We start from the raw sequence: 20,484 nt of genomic DNA on the forward strand, positions 1-20,484 counted from the left end.
TTCCTGTGCTTTACTTTTCTTTGTTCCTTGTTCTTTCCTTTATGTCTTAATGGATGCATCTAGTGAAATACTAATCATTGCCTAACAGAAAGATTTGGGTCTCTGGTCTCTGTTCATTTAGTTAAACTTAACTTGGGCAGCACTTGGGGCACTATAAAACTGCCTTTCAATCTGTAAGATATACTATTTCTTAGCCATGATAAATTATTCACATACAAGAGTGCCAAAAAATTAGTACGGTCCACTGTGGAAAAGTCAAAGTCAGATTTTACACCAAAAAAATTGGAATTTATCAACAATTTGAACAATGAACAAAGCACAATAAACTAAAAGCTTAATATGCAAAAAATCTAATTTTTACATAGTTGGAAATTTGAATTGACTAAGTTGGAAATTTGAATTGACTAAATTCAAAGGGGAAAATTTTACCACAAACATTTTGTCCACGTTATACAGTTTGATACCTTACTTTAAAAATAAACAATTCTAAGTTTATACTGCTGCTGCCTGTAGCTCCTCCTGCCATGAATATGTCAAGCTCGTCTGTCCCCTCACAGTCACTGTAGCTCATCTGCAACCACTCTGTGGCATTTGTCATCCAACTGTGCCCAGGCCGACCCCTCTTTCTGCTGCCCTCCACTTTGCCTTCTCAAAGATTGCTAACACTTTTCAGTTCTTGTCAAATGGCTGAAAGACTGACATTTTCTTTCCTGGATTTCACTGTTTAGAGTTCTTTTCGCTCTTGCTATTTCGAGTACATTTATTTGTCATATGGATTCTACATGGAATTTTTAAACATACGTCTTAGCATCCACATTTCAAAGGCCTCTATTTTCTTCCACAGATCTTTACTGTCCAGGTTTCTGAAGCATACAAGAAAGTGGATAAAAAAAGTAGCAATTGGAGTTTTTTTCATTGTTACAAGCTTGAGGGCAGGATCTTATGACTGGCGGGGGGGCGGGGGGTTGTATGTGTGTGTGTGTGTGTGTGTGTGTAGCGGGTGCAGGCCCAATCGCCACTCGCAATGGGTCTATGCTGTCATTTTACATGGTGGGCCAATTAAGGCCTGCCCAGTGTACTTCACGACTCCCCGTGCATAGCGGGAGTGGCGGGCAGCAGTGGGCGCACTCAGCCTGCTGGGTTCAATACCGACCCAGCGGCTTGTATAAAGGCTGCTCACAATGGCTGGGCAAAGGGCTCTGCAGAAGGGCAATGGAAGTGACGTAAGTCTGGAGGTTAGGCCATCGGGGCAGGCCAGGCTGAAGGGCAGGGCAGGGGGGCCAGTGTGCCCACCGATTATCTGATGACTGCCTTGCTGCCCTTCTCGGGGAGGTGGCAGCACGGCGGGAGGTGCTGGTTCCCTTGGACGGGAGGAGGAGGCCTCCCCACATGATGAAACGTGCCTGGGAGGAGGTGGCGGAGGTGGTGAACTCCCGCAACGTGGTGCGGCGCACCTGGGTCCAATGTCTCAAGTGCTTCAACGACTTGTTATGCTCTGAAAGGGTGAGGACAATGTTGGCATTGGGCATTTAACCCAGGAGGTTGGCTTTCCCCCCTGCTGCCTCCCCGACTTCCCCCAAGTCTGAATATAGTAACTGCATTGAATCATTGACGGCATGTTGCTTTTGCTGGGTGGGCCAGCAGATACTGCTTATGCTGAGGTCCGCCTGAGAGGCTGGTGAAGAGATGAATTCTGCGCCCACAGCATGTGGTACCTTGAGCCCCACATGACTGTTTTGGGGGGCAAACTGGAGGAACTGCAACTAGGGGCTGTGCTTGAACTTCAGGACATGTCAAAGTCAGGTGATGGCATGCTGGGAGGGGAGCTTCAAGGTGGCGTGGCAACAAACCATCTGCTGTCCTCTGTGCTCCACATGCTTGCGCCTCCTTGCTATGGAAGGATATACCATGTGGTGCCTAATGTGATGTAGGCAGCATGTGTCCAAGTGGGGTGTGGGGGGGTGGGGAACAGGCCTAGCACCTTTATGTGAGTGTTCGGCAGCAGCAGGTGAGGAGGCACTGGAGCCCTGATATGTCCCACTCTGGTTGGGGTGGGCCGTGCGCAAAGAGAGTCCATGTACAATTTGCACAAATCAATGCTCCTCTCTCATTTTCAGGAGAAGAATGCTCATAACGCGCCAGAGCGTGTGAGGACTGGCGGTGGCCAGGTGCAGTTAGCCATTCTCAGCTGGTTTGTGAAAGAGGCCCTGGATTTGGAGTGGTGCCATGCGCCCAGGTCCACTGGTGTCAGTGAGGCTGGGGTGCCACGGCCAGGTGTGTTTGCCCAGCAGTGAGGTCAGCATTGTTCTTCCAACAGCCATAGCAGTGCTAAATGTTTAGTGATTTAATTTTGCAACATGGTTTGACCATTGCTTATGGATGGATGAGCACATAATGATCCGGGGGACAGGGATGCTCTTTGTCACTGTCTCCACATTAACTGATCCAATGTCCTTGTTCTTCCTTTCAGCATCATCGGAGTAGAGCCGGGAGAAGCAGCAGAGGCTCCCTTGCACACCTGAGGGCCCTGAAGTCTCACCAGTGTCACACCATCTCTGCCAGACAGGCACCAGCGCAGATACTAGCACCTCAATGGGAGCGGGTGTCCCGGGGCACAGTGAGGGCACTTCACAGTCACTGGAAGAGCTGGCAGAGACAGAGTTTCCATGGCACCAGCAGTCGGAGGACTGCAGGGGACCAGGCACATGCTCAGTTGGTGCCTGATGATGTACCTCTGGAGTCGTCCACGATGCAGCAGGTGCAAGCAATGCAGCCGGCTGTGCAGGAGCATCTGGGGGTGATACATGAGGCTAGGCTTGGCTTGGTGTCCGTGGCGGAGGGGTCTACATGGACGATAGCCGAAGCAATGAGCCACATGTCTGAGCGTCTTCCTCAGAGAGAGTGGCAACTCTCGTGGGGAGCCTCCTCCAGGAGACCCATCGGGGTTCCTGGGGATGCGCTCTGACCAGCAAGCCCTCACATCAGCATTGACCTCAGCTGGTCCGTGCCAGTGTGGGAGATGGTCTGGACACCAAGTTTCCCAGCTCCATGCCCATCCATCCATGATGAGCAGAGAGGTCTGAAACAACCTCACGTCAGTGCAGCAGCTGCCTGTCATCTCTGCGGGCTCCTCTCAGGGCGCTCTGGATAAGGGCGGCCACTCCTCTGCCTCTCTCCCACTGACCGTAGCATCCGGTGAGGCTGCAATGACTGGGGAGATGCCAGCTGTAGAACTGGCAGATACCTCCCAGGCAGGGCCAGCACAGGCTCCATGTGCCAGAGGATGACCACCAAGGACATTGAGGCCAACGGGACAGCAGAGTCAGCAGGCTGGCTCAGATGCCACTCCCAGCGATGGGGCAGCACCAAGACATAGCACCCGGACATGGAAACACAAGGCACCTTAGGCACACCACGGGTTTCTCACTGGTGTTTTTGTGTTGGCCTGAGGTGACGTCATTATGATTTGCTTTGAATTGGAACACCCGTCATTTTTTTGGCTTAAGTTTCTTTGCTTGTGATATTAAATTCAGACATGTGACCGTGGATGAAGGCGCCTTTTTACTTCTGCAGGTGGATGGTTTCCAAAAATGTTAAGAGTGCTTTGTGGGACATTTAGCTTTATTAACAAGGCCCTTAGTTACTGTTCCTAACCTGGCAGATTTGGCACTTAGATATCGAGTATGGAGCCTACAGACCAGGCTTGTCCTCGGGGTCCATCTGTGGTGGGCTAGCTGAAGATTCATTAGATTAAAGCCTCCCAGATGTCCCTGCCTCCCTGGAGTATGCCCGGGTCAGCATCTAACCCCTCAGCATTTCCGTGCATGCTCATCCTCGGACTCACTGCTGGACTCATCATTGCAGCTGCAGTCACTGCATCGATGTCTTCATCATCCACTGCATCCCCCCTTTCCAGCGCAAGGTTGTGGAGAGTGCAGCACGCAACCACTTTCACCAAGACATGATCTGGGGGGTACTGGAGTGCGCCCCCAGTGGTCCAGGCACAGGAGCGTATCTGGAGAAGACCGATGGTTCTCTCCAACACAGACCTTGTGGAGGCATGGCTCCTGTTGTACCACTGCTCAGCTTCTGTTCTTGGATGGCGGAGGGGCATCATGAGCCACCTTTTGAGGGGATAGCCCTTGTCACCCAGCAGCCATCCATCCAGCTGGGCTGAAGAGTCCCAGCACCTGGGAGTGTCTGAGGATGTAGGCGTCATGGGAGCTGCCTGGGTACCTTGCACAGGCTTGCAGAATCTGCATCCTGTGGTCACACACTATCTGCACGTTCATGGAGTGGAAGCCCTTCCTGTTGACAAAGGTATCGGGCTCACCTGCTGGCGCCTTGATGGCCACATGTCCATAGCACCCTGGAAACGGGGGAAGCCAGCAATGGCCACAAAGCCTCTGGCTCACTGTGTCTGGCTGGCCTGGTCCCAAGTGGATGAAGGTCAATGCCCGTCTGAACAGAGGGTCTGTAACCTGCTTGACACAAGTGTGGACAGCTGACTGGGAGACACCACAAAGATCACCCACCAAGCCCTGGAAGGAGCCAGAGGCAAAGAAGTTGAGGGCAGGTGTGACCTTTAGAGCCACTGGCATGGGGTGTCCACCCACACAGTTAGCGGAGATCTCAGGCCCAATCATTTGACAGGTATAGTTGACTGTCTCCCTTGAGAGATGGAGCCTCCTTCAGTACTGCACCTCAGACATATTGACGTAGCTGCTTCGCCACCTGTATACTCAGGTAGCAGGATAGTGGCATCTTCTGCTGCCCCCTCCACCCTAGTCTACCTCTTGACCCTGCGCCCTATTGCAGCTGTCCTCCCAAAGGTGGCACACCTGCAGGCTGAATGTGCACTCCTGGCTCCTCCCCCTTCTAGCCCTCCCTTCCTCTTCAGAGGAGGTGCCTCCAGTGGACAGTACAGCTCCCATTCCCAGGCTAAGGGAGGGCTTCCTGAAACCTACAGGCTCAAAAAAGATTCTTCACTGCAGAATGTTGACCTGAAGGTTATGAGTCCAGACAAAGCAGCTGGTATGCATTTTGAAGTATTGCAGATCACAGAGCTAAGTTTCAATAAACTTTGAAAAATCAATACTTGACAGAGCACACTCGCAAACCCAGTGAGCCCTCTTATCCCAGCCGGGAATGAGATTTATACAAACATGTCCTACCCACCCGCCCATGCGCCAACCAGAAGATTGCCGTCAATTGGCGCCTCAAGGACCTTAAGTGGCCCGTTAATTAATGGCAGGTACACAGTGGATACCATCGCACACCCTCCCAACGAAATATCGCGATGGCACACAGTGATGCCCGCCCCCGCACGCCAACAGGAAAATTCTGCCCTGAGTTTTGTTTTGTCAACATTTGTTTCATCTTCATGATTTTTTTCATTTATACATGGGATATGCGCATCACTGGCTAGGCCAGCATTTATTGCCCATCTTAACTGCCCTCAAGAAGATGTTGGTGAGCTGCCTTCTTGAACCGCTGCAGTCCCTGTGGTGTAGGTATATTCACAGTGCTGCTAGCGAGGGAGTTCCAGGATTTTGACCCAGTGACAGTGAAAGAACGGCGATATACTTCCAAGTCAGGATGATGAGTGACTTGGAGGGGAACTTCCTGCTGGTGGTGTTCCCATGTGTCTGCTGCCTTTATCCTTTAGATGGTAGTGGTCATGGGTTTGGAAGGTGTTGTCCAAGGAGTGTTGGAGAATTCCTGCAGTGCATCCTGTAGATGGTACACACTGCTGTTACTGTGCGTTGGTGGTGGAGGGAGTGAATGTTTGTGGATGTGGCACCAATCAAGTGGGCTGCTTCATCCTTGATGGTGTCAAGCTTCTTGTATGTTGGAGCTGCACTCATCCAGGCAGGTGGGGAGTATTCCATCACACTCCTAACTTGTGCCTTGTAGAGGGTGGACAGGCTTTGGGGAGTCAGGAGGTGAGTTACTTGCTGCAGGATTCCTAGCCTCTGACCTACTCTTGTAGCCACCTGCTCTTGTAGTCCAGTTCAATTTCTGGTCAATGGTAACCTCCAGGATGTTGATAGTGGGGATTCAGTGATTGTGATGCCATTGAATGTCAAGGGGCAATGGTTAGATTCTCTCTTGTTGGAGATAGTCATTGCCGGACACTTGTGTGGCATTAATGTTACTTGCCACTTGTTAGCCCAAGCCTGGATATTGGCTATACTTCTGGCTATCCCTGTTCTTTTTCTAACTTCTGCATCATATTTCCCATTTCTGTTATCATTTTTCCTTAATAGACAAACTTACCTACTTGTTCCAGTGTGATACCATCCTCTTCAATCTTCACTCTAGTTTCTTGTAATATATTCCTTCTAACTACTATTGTTTTTGTCTTTTTGGTGTTGACACTACATATTCTAAACTTCTAGATTTTACTTCAACTACAATATTTTTTAACATCCCTTGATTCTGCAAGTAATGCTTTGTCATCAGTGCACAACAAATTCGTGCATTTGAAGGATCTTATTTATTTAACATATCAAAAAAAATCAAAATGATACAGCACAGAAGGAGGCCATTCAGCTTACTGCGCTTGGAAGTAATTTCATTATCATGAAACTAAAAGTTTTGAGACGGTAAACTATGATAAATTGTTTTCACTGATTGATGAAATAGTAACAAGGGGCAGAGACTCAGGATTATCATAAGAACAAAAACGGAAGTTAAGATATTTTTCAACATGAAACATTATGAAAACGTAATATTTTATTACAAATGTCAGTTGACACAGAAACTATAACATCCGTTGAATATTCAGGAAGAATATAAACCAAAAATAGGATTAGAGTAAGTATTATTAATCAATAAGCTAGCAATACCATGGACACAATGGGTCAAAATCATCTGTGTTGTGATTTCTGATTTTATAATTAAACCAAGCATCCATAATACCAACACACACTGAATTACAAATTAAATATCATACTCTCTTTCTCGAGATGCTCCTGCTAGTTTCCAGTCATTAACTCTTTGCTGCAAATCCTACTGTATACAACACGCACAAACATTGCATTAAGTTCTACACTGTGCTGGCACTGTGCCTAAATTTCATTTGTCATCCTTAACAGGCCATCTTAGAAGTGCCATTAATTAACAGCTTCCAAGCAGGTTCTTCTTTCTCCTTGTGCAGTTAATCACAGTGTAGTATGTTATTCCACAAGCTGCAAGTGGGTTATTTAATTACTAACATCTAAGTATCAGCAAACACACCACAGCACAAAATCATTTGGCACAAGACACTAATTTTTGTAATTCATAATTACAGAAATAAAAATGAGAGTGGAAAAATATAGTTTCTACGATAGGTAGATGGTAACCTCTGGATGAAGAGATGATAAGTTACTAGCTGCAATTCCAACCCTCCAATGATTCTGCGACTTTCTGGTGTTAGCTGACAGTATATTGCATCCAGAGAAATGCAAGTCACCTTGCATTTTTCATCCTAAAATGTGCTTTTCATATGCTTATATGCATTAGACCAACCATGTAACAACCCTTAGCTTTACACCAATAAGGATCAGAAAGATCTGTTGAACAAAAGCCTCTTGTTTCAAATGCAATGCTCTATGGTATTGCCACCTGTACAGTCTCGGAATCAAACGGGACTTTCATTGTAATGAAATTACTTTATTACAACAGGTGTTTTGAACCACTGGCCCAATTTTTGGAGGTGGTAGTCCTGATGAGAGCAGGAAAAGGATATATTCTGGAACATTAATGAGCCCCACTCCAAGCATTTTGTGCAGAATAAATATCTAGTTAAATTATTCAGAAGGGGTTATAATATGCCTTACATCTGCAAAAGGTCAGAAGCTGAAAAGAATCATAGATGTCTCCTGAGGTAGAATTTTAAAAGTGGCTGCCTAAAATTATAATTGCCTGTTCAAGATAAAGTACAATATAATGAATAAACTCAAAGACCACCTTTGGGATAGAGGCCCAAGTTGTTTCCTAAAACAAGAGACAGGTTTCTATTATCATTGGTTCCAATGTTTGGCAGTAAATATGATGCTTGGTCTTTACAATATTTGCTGTACATCAAAGGACAAAAGAAAGCAAGCCTAATCTTTTTAGGCATAAAATCTGATTAATTCAGCAATTCTTCCCAATATGGAAATAAACATCCCTAAGACAATGACCTGATTACAAAATATTTTGACAGGAATGCTGAGCAGTATCAATTAATTGCAATGCTGCCTTTACGTTTGAACTTGCAGGTCACATTTTTTTCCCCTCCTGTAACCAGCTGCTTTCTGACCTCGCCAGTCTATCTGTAGATAACATCTTTGGGTATTGCCTAAAACAACTGATTCCAGTTAAAAATCAGGAATTAAAATTCAACTGTACACAAAATACTTTAATGCAGTTCCCTCAGAACATAGGAGGAGGAAGAGGTCATTCAGCACCTCACTCCAGTCCTGCTGATTTCATCATGGCTGATTTCTATTTCAACTTCATTTTCTTTTCTCCTCTAATTGATTGTGGCTTTTTTGGTTTGTAGCTGGTGCTTGCACATAGCTTTTCTTTACCCAGATCCATTCTCAGCATTATAAAACTATTGATACCAAGGTGAAGATCATTCTATTTCTTGGGCTTTCCCAAGGTGTTCCAAAGATGAGCTAGAAGTTCTTTATTTCTGAGAACAAGAGTTAAATGTAGTACTGAGGGAGAGAGGAATGGAAAAACAGAAATTATGTTCTTTGAGACATTTTGTATACTCATACTTTTGATTGCGCTTTCAATTTCCCTGTAAATTAAAGAGCTTTTGTGCAAGTAACTTTTGCTGCCTATTCTAATTAAGTATCACAATAGGTTAATTATAATATATAGAACAACAGTCTATGGAGCTGAAAAATCTGAACAGATGATATCAGACAAGTACATGACCTGTGCCTTTGGAAACCTGCATAATCCCAGTGGATAATTGTACATGCAGTATGTATAATTCTAACCATGTTTTCAAGTTCAATATGGCTGCTAAGTAATAAAATATGAGATTATGGGTTACCCAGGCTTGTCCAACCGCTTCGTGTGGGAGGCCACATTTCAAAATTTCTCTCATTCAAGGAACTGATGAGCAAATTTCGGAAAAATAAAATTTGGCACAACATTAAATGAATTTCAAAAAAATCTGAGGTATGAAAAGATACAACTTGCTGAGCAAAAAAAAAGAGTAATAAATAAAGATAAGTGTTAGAGTGTAATGGAGTGAGTGTGTGTGTGTGTGTGTGTGTGTGTGTGTGTCCGGTTCACTTCTAGTCCCAGGGTGCTCACTCAATCACCCTCACCCACTGGGAAAGTAGATGGAGTGCATGTACGTGTGGGGTTGAGGGTTAATGAGAATCCTGATACTAGGGGTGAGCCAGACTCATGGACACATTCTGCCTCCATGCTCTCACTCTCTCCACACTCTCCCCCAACTGCAACCACCGCAGCCCCCCCACCCCCACCACACAATCACACACATTCCTGCTCCCTGGGCCCAAACTCACCACAGTTGCTGTTCCCTGCTCCTCCAATCACAGATTATTTCTCTCCCACATTTGCAGCTGATAGGAGAGAAACGGCCTGTGATTGGAGGAGCAGCACAAAGCAGAATCTTCCATTCAAACTTATCTGTTTAATTACATTTTGAAAACTGGCTCTGGGGATCACATAGAGGGGCTTTGTGGGCCACTTGGGACCTCAGGCCATATGTTGGACAAGCCTGGGTTAACCTCTTAGTTATTTGGGCAAAGACTGTTACACAAACAAAGCAAAGCTGTATTTTACAGTTCACCTTTCTCCCTTCCATCACTTTCTTTCCTCTTGGTCCTCCCATTCCCAACCTCAAAAATAAAAAAATTAAATTGTAAGGACTTGATCATTTAACCTAACCCCAAGAGATTTAATGTAGCAAAATGTAAGAAATTTAATATAATTGAAAATTAAACCTCTAAATGATGTTAGCCAACCACTTATTAAAAAGGTGGAGGTATCCTGCAAGTTATAATTCTTACATTGATCTCACAATGGGAATGCATAATCAGAATGATATTCTGAAGATTTACTTACAAGTACTTATTTAGAACAAACAATTCATTATTTTAACAGACATACCTGTACTTAGAGTATTGCAACCAAGGTTTCCGAAGAATTAAACAACTGAGTAAAAATATGCAAATTCAAGGTACTGTACTTCCATGGTGTATGACCACAATGATAGCACTACTCTGAATCACAGGGTCTCGAAACATCTTGCACATGAGCCTCAAGGCAAATTGCATAACTACAGTTTAAAACAGAGGAGGCAAAAATTGAGGCCATCAACCTCAATCTGAATGTCACAATGGAGTGGACTCCCATCTGTTATGCACTTCAGCTCACCTCCCTCTCACTTTCCAAATACATCACACAATAACAAACAATCTTGTCACAAAACTAATTATGATTCGCAACTAACAGCATGCAGGGCAGGAAAGAAATATAACTAAAGTGGCTTTAGTTCAGAGGCTTCACAAAATTATGCAATATCTCCCATGAAATTTTCCTTGTCACTCCTCTGCTGATATGTAAAATATATTAATGGTTCTACATTGGTGGCTCCAGTTACTCTGAGTCTTAAGCCTAATTTCAGATTCCATTCCCAGCATCTTTATAAGAGTGTCTATTGTTCAATAAATAATAGTAAATGAATAGTTGTAATCACTGGCTGTTTTGTGCGTTAGGTAGCTTTTCATTGCCCCCAATAACAACCCATGAAGATACTAGCATGTAACTATTTACACATCCAGCTACAAAAATATTGGTTCCTACGTGCATTGGCAAAATCAACTTAAGCAATTTCCAAAAGCTAACCAATTTGATATTGTACTGTAATAGTGAAAAATTCCAATTGGCTGTGTGTGATATTATTAGCATTTTCTGCAAATAACCATTTCAGCTTTCCTTTTATAGATTTTAAAGTGTGATGCAGAGGACACAGAATCTATGGGAAAAACAGGGTATAAGTGTTTGATTATTTTACTAACATTTACAATGGCTGATGTAAAAAAAAAATTAAAAATGCAGCCAAAAAAAAAGTAAATCTCTGCAGCTAAAGGTTAAAGTCTTGACGTACTGTGTGCTTCATGCCCTGATGACAAAATAGTTGATGCGTGGAATAAAAATCAGTCTGTTTTTCCCAAGCAGACAAGACGAATGTCCACAGCAGCACAGCTACCAAAGGAAAATAAACAAAAATTATACACAATGCAGTACAGGCAAATACCATACAAAATAGATGAAGCAATAGGTTGAAATACTGTTTATTCACATCTTGAAATGCAGTTCAAATCCATCAAAGCCTTAAGATTCTGAGCTTGGATTCTGAACCCAACAATGTGTATTCATATAGACACACAAAATGCTGGAAAAACTCAGTGGGTCTGGCAGCATCTATGGAGAGAGAAACAGAGTTAACATTTCAAGTCCATGTGACTCTTCTTCAGAGACAAATAAGGAGATACTCGATGGAGTGACCAGAATCTTGATCAAGGAGATAGATTTTAAATATGCTCTGAGAAGAGGAAAAGGTGGAGCAGCAGAGGAGTTTTAGGGGAGGAATCCCAGCCCAGAAGGCTGAATGAAGATGAACCCAACAATGTGCATTGAAAGTTGTGCACCTCTAACCAGCCACCCTTCCTTTGCTCTGCTCCTGTATATACACCACACTTACCAGACCATAGGACCAGCATTTTAAAAGAAAATATTTAGGAATAAATATTTCAGTGCATTTAGGTATTTAGCGATCTTGTAAGGAGGTTTTGATTTTTAACTCCTGGCGACCAGGTCTCCTGGAGCTCAGGAAGCTTAGCAGCAAAAAGAGATGAGAAGGACCAGACCAAGAGATGAGTTTAACAATAAAGTTGAGAATCATAAATTTGAGGCATTGAGTGAGTCTGTGAGGATAAGGATGGCATTAGTTTTGAGGTAGGGTTATAGTGCCAGAAAGGAGGAAATCATTTACAATGTCAGCTAATACTTTTGGTGGTCTGTCCTTTAAAAGTAATGAGGTCAAAAGAGCAATTGGTGGGTCTCAGACAAGATATTCTTAAGAGAGGGTGCAAGGGAGATGGGGCGGGGGGGGGGGGGCATGAGGGGAGATAGAAGAGAAACTAGAGAGACATGTGGATTCAAGATTAGGGCAGTGGGGTCTTAAGTAGCAGAGACAATTAAACAAAAGGTCTCCACCTTTGTGATGAAGGAGGTGAGAGTGAAAGGGGCTGAAAAGAGGAGCTTAAGATAGGGGGTTATCTTCACTCTCCCTGATAATCCTCTAGTCGCGGATAGTTTTGCCAGAGGAAAGTGAATCCCAGTCAAACAAAATCTGGGTGACTAAACCAGCTGTGTGTCAGATAGATTTAAGTCTGTGTCCTTTGGACTTGAGGGAACAAACTCAAGAGATGGGGAGCCGAGACAAGGATTGAAATTATCAAGGATGAGGAGTCACTCAAAGCAGAGTTTAAGAAAAGGAGAAGGAATAACATGGGAAGGAACTCCAGATGGGGCTTGGGGCAATGGAAGTCAACAAGAACTTTAATGGACAGGATGGGGGTGGGGGGGAGCAAAGTGAGGTCTTAAGAGAAGCAGAGTTGCACATGGAATCCAGTGGTTCAGGAAGGCAGCTCACGTCCACCTTCAGGGCAGTTAGGGATGGGTAATAAATGCTGGCCCAGCCAGCAAAGCTTACATCTCAAGAACAAATTGAAAAGAAACTCATCTCTTGGTCTGGTCCTTCCCATCTCTTTTTGCTGCTAAGCTTCCTGAGCTCCAGGAGACCTGGTCACCACGAGTTAAAAATCAAAACCTTACAAGATTGCTAAATACCTAAATGCACTGAAATATTTATTCCTAAATATTTTCTTTTAAAATGCTAGTCCTACAGTCTGGTAAATACAGTGTATATACAGGAGCAGAGCAAAAAAAGGGTTGTTGGTTAGAGGTGCACAACTTTCAATGCAAAAGCTTTTATGTAAAAGCTCTGCTCCAGTGTTCCGGCTATTTGAGTTGTAAAGTAGAGGCTGCTGAGGTTAGCCCACAATGGGCGTGTGGGCAGGATGATTAGCAGGAGAGAAGGATGGAGCAAATGGTTGCTGCTCAATTCTTAATTAGTGCTGATGTGGCATCCAATTGGGATCTTACGTGACTGCGACCAAGGTAAACTATTTTACCTCATCCTTTTCAATTTGTCTGCATCTAAAAGGGGAACTGATGGATGTACTATACTCAGATTTCCAGAAGGCATTTGATAAAGTGCCACATCAAAGGTTATTGCAGAAATAAAAGTTCATGTCATGGGGGGTAATACATTGGCATGGATAGAAAATTGGCTGGCTAGCTGGAGAGTAGGCATAAATGGGTCTTTTTCAGGTTGGGAAGATGTAACAAGTGGTGTGCCACAGGGGTCAGTGCTGGGACCTTAACTGTTTACAATTTATATAGATGACGGGATGGATGGGATCGTTGCCAAATTTGGTGATGACACAAAGATAGGTAGGAAAGAAATTTGTGACGAGGACATAAGGAGGCTACAGAAAGATATAAATAGGTTAGGTGAGGGGGCAAAGGTCTGGCAAATGGGAGCATAACGTGGAAAAATGTGAAACTGTCCATTTTGGAAGGAAGAATAAAAGAGAAGCATATTACCTAAATGGTGAGAGATTGCAGAGCTCTGAAATGCAGAGAAATCTAGGTGTCTTAGTGCATGAATCACAAAAGGCTAGTATGCACGTACAGCAAGTAATTAGGAAAGCTAATAGAATGTTACCATTTGTTTGGAGGGGAATTGAATACAAAAGTATGGAGGTTATGCTTCAGTTATACAGAGCACCAGTGAAGCCACATCTGGAGTACTGTGTACCGTATTGGTTACCTTATTTAAGGGAGGATGTAAATATGTTGCAAGCAGTTCAGAGGAGGTTTACCAGACTAATATCTGGAATGGGCAGGTTGTCTTATGAGGAAAGGTTGGACAGGCTCGGCTTGTATCTGCTTGAGTTTAGAAGAGTAAGAGGTGACTTGATTGAAAAATATAAGATCCTGAGGGGTCTTGACAGGGTGCATGCGAAGAGAATATTTCCTCTTGTGGGAAAATCTAGAACCAGGGGTCACCCTTTAAAAACAAAGGATCACTCATTTAAAACAGAGATGAGGCAAAAAAAAGTTCTATGAGGGTCATGAGTCTTTGGAACTCTCTTCCTGAAAAGGCGGTGGGAGCAGAGTCTTTGAATATTTTTAAGGCAGAGGTGGATAAGTTATCAGCGGTAGGTGGAATGCAGATTCGAGGTTACTATAAGACCAGCCATGATCTCATTAAATGGCGGGGCAAGCACGAGGAGTCTAATAGTCTACTCCTGCTCCTTGTTCTTATGTTCATTGACCTGGTTGATTACACATTTCCCCCGCCATGACTCTCCGCTGCCATCCAACCGAGTCAATTCCTATCTCTTCAATCCTCACCAGAGACAGATCTGCAATGACTTCTCTTCCTGCTCCTGCATCATTACCTCTGGCGACCCCGAGAATCTGCCCTTGGCCCTGTATTACTCAACCATATGCTGCTCCTTGGCATCATACAACGTTAGTGTCCAAAAGTATGCTGAATTCACCCAACTCTATTTCACTGCTACATCTCTTGATTTGTCCACTAATATTATTGATTCATTCCTTTAACAGGCTTAGTGATTGATCAGCTGGAGCTAATCACTGCTCTCAGCAGCAGGGAGGGCGTGCTAGAAGGAGCTGCTCTTTTGACTGACAAGGTTGATCACCGTAGGTGGCTTTTGGAGTCTGTTAATGTATTCTTACAAGAACAGGCCGGACACTTTAAAAAACTGGCCATTTACTAAGAACTGTCGATGTAAGCCTGAAAATATGGCCAAGGCTGAATTTCTGCACTGCCCAACTGAAAATGAACCTGATATCTCCAACCACTTTTTTTCTCTGGAGTTGGAAAGCTGGGAGCCTGAAGATGAACTTTGGTTGCAGCATCAACGTCACTCCCCAGCTTATACGTTCCTTGCTTTGAAAGCTGATGTATTAGATCTGACTGTGGAAGAGTTCTTCAGATTGGAAATGGAGTGGCTGAAGTTATACATGAAGGAAGTTGCTGCGGAGCAAGTGAGTACATGTCAAGAATCAGTTAAAGCTGCAACAGTTAAAGTTCTGGAAAACTTGACAAACCCCAAGTTTAATGCTGTTCAGAAGAAGTGATTTGTCAGAATGCTGAAGCTTCACAAATATCTGGGTTTATGTGCTTCTGTAACGTTGTAATAAAGGGATATTTTGCAAAAAAAACCTCAATTGTTGCTGCTTGTCCAGCACACAGTACTGGGTAAACACAATTTTCCTCCGATTAAATGTTGAAACGACCAGAGTAACTATTTTCAGTCCCTGCCAGAAACTCCAATCCTAGTTACTAACTCCATCCATCTTTCAGGTGACTGTTTGACAAGCTGGTCACAATATTATCATATTTGACCCCGAGATGAGCTACTGATCACGTATCTGCACCATTACTCAGACCGTACTTTTCCACCTCCATAACATCACCTTACTCCAGGGCTGCTTCAGCTCATCTGCTGCTGAAATCCTCATCCGTGCTTTTGTTACCTCTCGAGCTGACTAATCTAATACATTCCTGGTTGGCCTCCCATGTTCTACCCTCTGTAAAGTTGAGGGCATCTAAAACTCTGCTGCATGCGTCCTATCTCATCAAATCTCATCCAGCCATTATCCCTATCCTCCCTGACCTACACTGGCATATTAAGCAATGTCTCAATTTCAAAATTCTCATCCTTGTTTTTAAAATCACTCCATGGCCTCTCCTCACGCTGCACCTGTAACCTCCTCCAGCCCTACAACCCTCTGTACTTCACTAATTCTGGCCTCTTGGGCACCCCTGATTTTAATCATTCCATCACCGGTGGCTCTGCCCTTCAGCTCTAATTCCTTCTTTCGCTATCTCAGTTCCCATGTTTAAGGCACTCCTTAAAACTCACCTCTTTGACCAAGTTTTCAGTCATCTGCCCTAATATCTCCTTTTGAGGCTCAGCGCCATATTTTGTTTTATAACGTCCTCTTGTACCTTGTGATGTTTTAAAGGTGCTATATAAATACAAGTTGCTGTTCTTGTCAGTTCACAAGGTACCCACGGTGCAATATCTTAATATGTCAATCACAGGGGTGTAAGGATGACTACCATAGGAACCTTCACTGATGCAATCATGGGTAGGGCACAGAAATTTTATTCCATTTTTGATGCTGAAACAAGGATCCAGGAAGTGCATCCTACTCCATCCTTAATACATACAATGCTGACATTGATGAGATGAAACATTTTTGAATCAAAATAGAGACAATCAAAAAATCTGCTCGATCAACAAAAGACCCCAAAGATTGACTCATTCTCAGCCGGCAAATGGTTTAATCTTGAGCAAAAGACAATCAAATGTCCCAGAGAGAGGCAGTTGTTACAGTGATAGGCCAACTTATTTATTGTCTGGTGAAAATAAGGCTGGTTTAAACAGACATTTACTTTGTCACAATTGTTTAAGAATGACATTTAAATAATGAAGAACGTCAAAGCAAACTGTCTATTTTATGTGGAATGTTGTTTTCACTTGTGAAGGAGGAAAAAACAAAAGTGCAAATTATAACCACAGGAAGCCAAGGCTGGGTTTCCCCACAGGATTTCCTTGTGTATTTTTAAAATAATAAAAGCTTATAGACACTTTGCTTTGCACCAACTCACGTGTTAACAGGATTTAAGGCTCAGGCATCCATCCACAACTAATTTCAAAAGTAGACATGCAAGTATTTTGCACGAATTAATTGTGATTTGTAGCAGGTCTCTCATTTTTAAAAGGATTTTTGCTAAGTAAATCAGAAAATCCAAGCATCAATATTCATATCTTCGTGTTCAAACTTCTCATGCCTGGCAAGTATGTTCATAGCATTTCAGCCAATTTTCTTCCTCTTTGGTGGCTTCTCATGTCCATAAAGCCAAGCAGAAAATAAATAATGCAAAACACTTTTCCTCCGTTTTCACTCTAAACATTGTGGAATATTTGCCAATGAAATCAAAGCACTGACAATGCCTGGAGACAGGCAAGTAACAACTCGCAATTATAAGGTGACTTCAATATAGTAAACCATTCCAAGGTGCTTCACAGGAAATTAAAGAGTCAAAAACTGATGCTAAGTTCAAGAGAGACAGAGTAGGACGGGTAACCAAAAGAGTGGTCAAAGACATAGGTTTTAAGGAGCGTCTTAAAGGAGGGGCTCTTTGAAACTTCAGACAGCCCTTCCACCATACCATTAGGGCAACTTAACTAAACTGGCAAAGATGAGGGATGACCTGCTTTTACTCACATAAATGACCAGTTTCCATGTGAGAAATAATCCTCTGTGCCTCCCCAATAACATCTATACATATAGAACCTCCTCACTGCACTTTATAAAGACATCAGCACCAACTGTACAATGTGTTTTCACTGTATACAGTGAGTTAGTAACTTAGCTTAATGCACAATTTCATGCACAACATATAAACAGGAATGCACCAAGTGTAATGATGTAGAATTCATTCTATACTGTACACTGTTTGCAGGGAGTGTCACTAAGTTCATCTTGTCAGCTAAACCCCACTTCAGTATATGCAGTAGTAACTGTATTTTTTTAAAAAACAGGCAACTCACTAACTGCAGAAACTCTAAGTAGCTAAAACTTTGTTCCAAAATAAGTAAAATTACAAGTCTAAAAATAGGTCCATTAAAATTTCCCCTTCAAACATTCCTGCCACCCTCCAGAGGGTGAATGTTAACTACTTTCATGGTATGTCAGGCCTGTTTTGACTCCAGACACCTAGTTCTCATCTAGTTGGTGGCAACTCCAAAATAAGCCTTCTGGTTTTACTAAGGCTAGACTCCAAGGAGATCTGGTAAAAGACAGTATTCCCAATGGTCAGCCTCGAGGAATCAGATAAATTCATTTCTTCATTCACCAACTGAGAGTCAGGAGTTTTGGCACTAACACCGTTCTTAACCCAATACAAAATAATACTCTTCTGATGCATGTTTACAGATTAATACCAGAGATGGAGAAGTAATTTTGGTCTATTGTCTGGAAGGATTTAGACAACACCACTAATGCACATTTACACAGCCCAAAAGGTACAGAGCAGCTGCAGTCACCAATGTTACAGGAAACAATAATTTCCACAATCATTTTTCACATCTAGCACCCTTCTGGTGTGGTGACTCTCCGAATGCTGACACTAGGACTGTTGGCCAGCTGTGCATTCATACATGAGTCATTAACTGTGCTTAACATATGAATGCAAATCAAATAACAAAAACAGCAGGAATCTGCCATCCAGCAGCCATTCTATCAATAAGGATATATAATGGTATGCATTTAGTAACATGCAAAAGACTGGACAGCCAGACAACACTTACATATCGTAGCAGCACTTTTGTCCCAGATTTTTGGAGATTGATGCCAAACTAATCTCTGAGCACTCTACTTTTACAAGGTGCTGAACCACTGCCTTCCAGCAAGGATGATTTGAAAAAATCATATGCAAAAATGGCTCTCCTTATCCTAAATCAGTAATGTGCCCATAGGAGTGCGGAGATAACATTGCATATCTGAGACTTCAATTTTAATAACAATTTCTTCAATTTATAATCTGGGTTGCAAACTTCTAAATGTATGCTCAAGTGAAATTTATGGCTTAATGCAAGTGAACCAATTTACTGAGCCAATTCATAACAATAAAAGGAAAAAGGAAAATGAAACTTGTATTTACATAATATTTTTCACAGAACAACTCAAGGTGCTTTACTGCCAATGAAGGACCTCGATAAAAGCAAAATACTGCGGATGCTGGAGATCTAAAACAAAACCAGCAGGTGCTGGAACAACTCGACAGGTCTGGCAGCATCTGTGGAGAGAGAAAGAGTTAATGTTGAGTCCAATGTGACTCTTCTTCGGAACCCCAAAGTACTTTTGTAGCATAGTCATGGTTGTAATGCAGGAAACAAAAGAGTTTGCACGTCTATTTGAGCTATTTTGCAGGGCTGTGCGTGCCAACACATGCAAGACAAGCCAGATCATCTTCTTCTGTGTTGTAAGATTCTTTTAGCACCTTTCATAACCTCAGTCAATCATGTACTTTTTAAATATAGTCACTGTTGTCATACAGAAAACACAGCAGCCAATCTGCACACAGCAAGATCCCACAAATTATCAATGAGGTAATGACCGAGATAATCTGTTTTACTGGTATTCATTGGTTGATAAATATTAGCCAGGATACCAGGGAGAATGCCTCTGCACTTCAAAATAGTGCCATGGGATATTCCATATTTGTTTGAGGGCAGATGGAGCCTCAGTTAACCTCATCCTAAAGTAAAAAGCAGGCCATGATGGTCTGGAGTACCAGCTGCAAACCTAGAGAATGCTACAGGTCTGCACTGGACTTTGCTGAATCCAGACCAGCGACATTAAATTTGATAGTGTCATGGGTCAACAGAAAAACATGATTTCTTGTAACATACTTATAGTGGAGAAGAGCTTTGATGACATACTTCAATACTCAGTGGTCTGAAACTTAAACTGATGACGTAGGGAGGTGGATTTCACAGAACCAGCAGCAGCAATGGACAACTGTGCTTGTACAACTTGTACATTATTTTCCTAGCTGCAAACTTACTTTGGTTTGTGCAGGCCAGTGATGAAACATCCACATTGCTGGTTTGCCGATAAGGTCACCATTTAGACTGACTGTGAGCCACGGCTGTTTATATTTCTCAGTACTGTGCCTATGGTGGAACTGCAGCAGCAAGAGATGCCATCTCATTTATATTGCAGCAAGAATACTAGTCAAGGCTGATTCCAGCATCAGGCAAATAAAATAAATGTAGCATTTATCGCTCTTAAGTAAGTAGACCTTCAGAATCTATATTTATGGATAGCTACCTACAGTTTAGTTACATTTTCTATCACTTCTGCTGTAGCTAGGATGATCAATTATATATTTGCAGCACTACAAAATGTGGTATTTCTCTCTCACACTATATCTTGTTGAAACATCTTTGTGTCTTTTCTATGTGATGTGACTTGGGCTGTGCATAATCGAAAGCTGTACATTCTTCAAAGTAACAACATCATCTCCTTCACCCTTAAATCGTAACTGCAAAAATCTTTCTGCACCATGTCAAAAAATAAAAGACAAATATTTTCTCCATTGTGTACTAGGGTCATTCTGTAAAAGGTATGAACACTCTAAAATAACAAATTTGATTTGGTAGAAGTGCCTTCAGCATGGCCTTTAAAAAATGTCCAACTCTATCTGTAGTACTGATTATTTAGTAGATTATTTCATTGATTTTTAAGTCATCCTGTACAGGTATTGTAACACCGCAGCAA

General features: G+C 42.9%; 2 protein-coding genes across 4 annotated transcripts in view; one reads left to right on the top strand and one right to left on the bottom strand.

Moving 5' to 3' along the window:
- Positions 1-20,484, bottom strand: part of apbb2b (amyloid beta (A4) precursor protein-binding, family B, member 2b) — a 377,678-nt gene that overhangs the window by 254,608 nt on the left and 102,586 nt on the right. The window lies entirely within an intron of this gene.
- Positions 14,926-15,264, top strand: LOC121275386 (baculoviral IAP repeat-containing protein 5.1-like). The gene has a single exon (XM_041182931.1). It carries the CDS (start codon positions 14,926-14,928, stop codon positions 15,262-15,264), a length of 339 nt encoding a protein of 112 aa, XP_041038865.1.

This window comes from Carcharodon carcharias, chromosome 1, assembly GCF_017639515.1.
Source record: "Carcharodon carcharias isolate sCarCar2 chromosome 1, sCarCar2.pri, whole genome shotgun sequence".
Lineage (NCBI taxonomy): Eukaryota > Metazoa > Chordata > Chondrichthyes > Lamniformes > Lamnidae > Carcharodon > Carcharodon carcharias.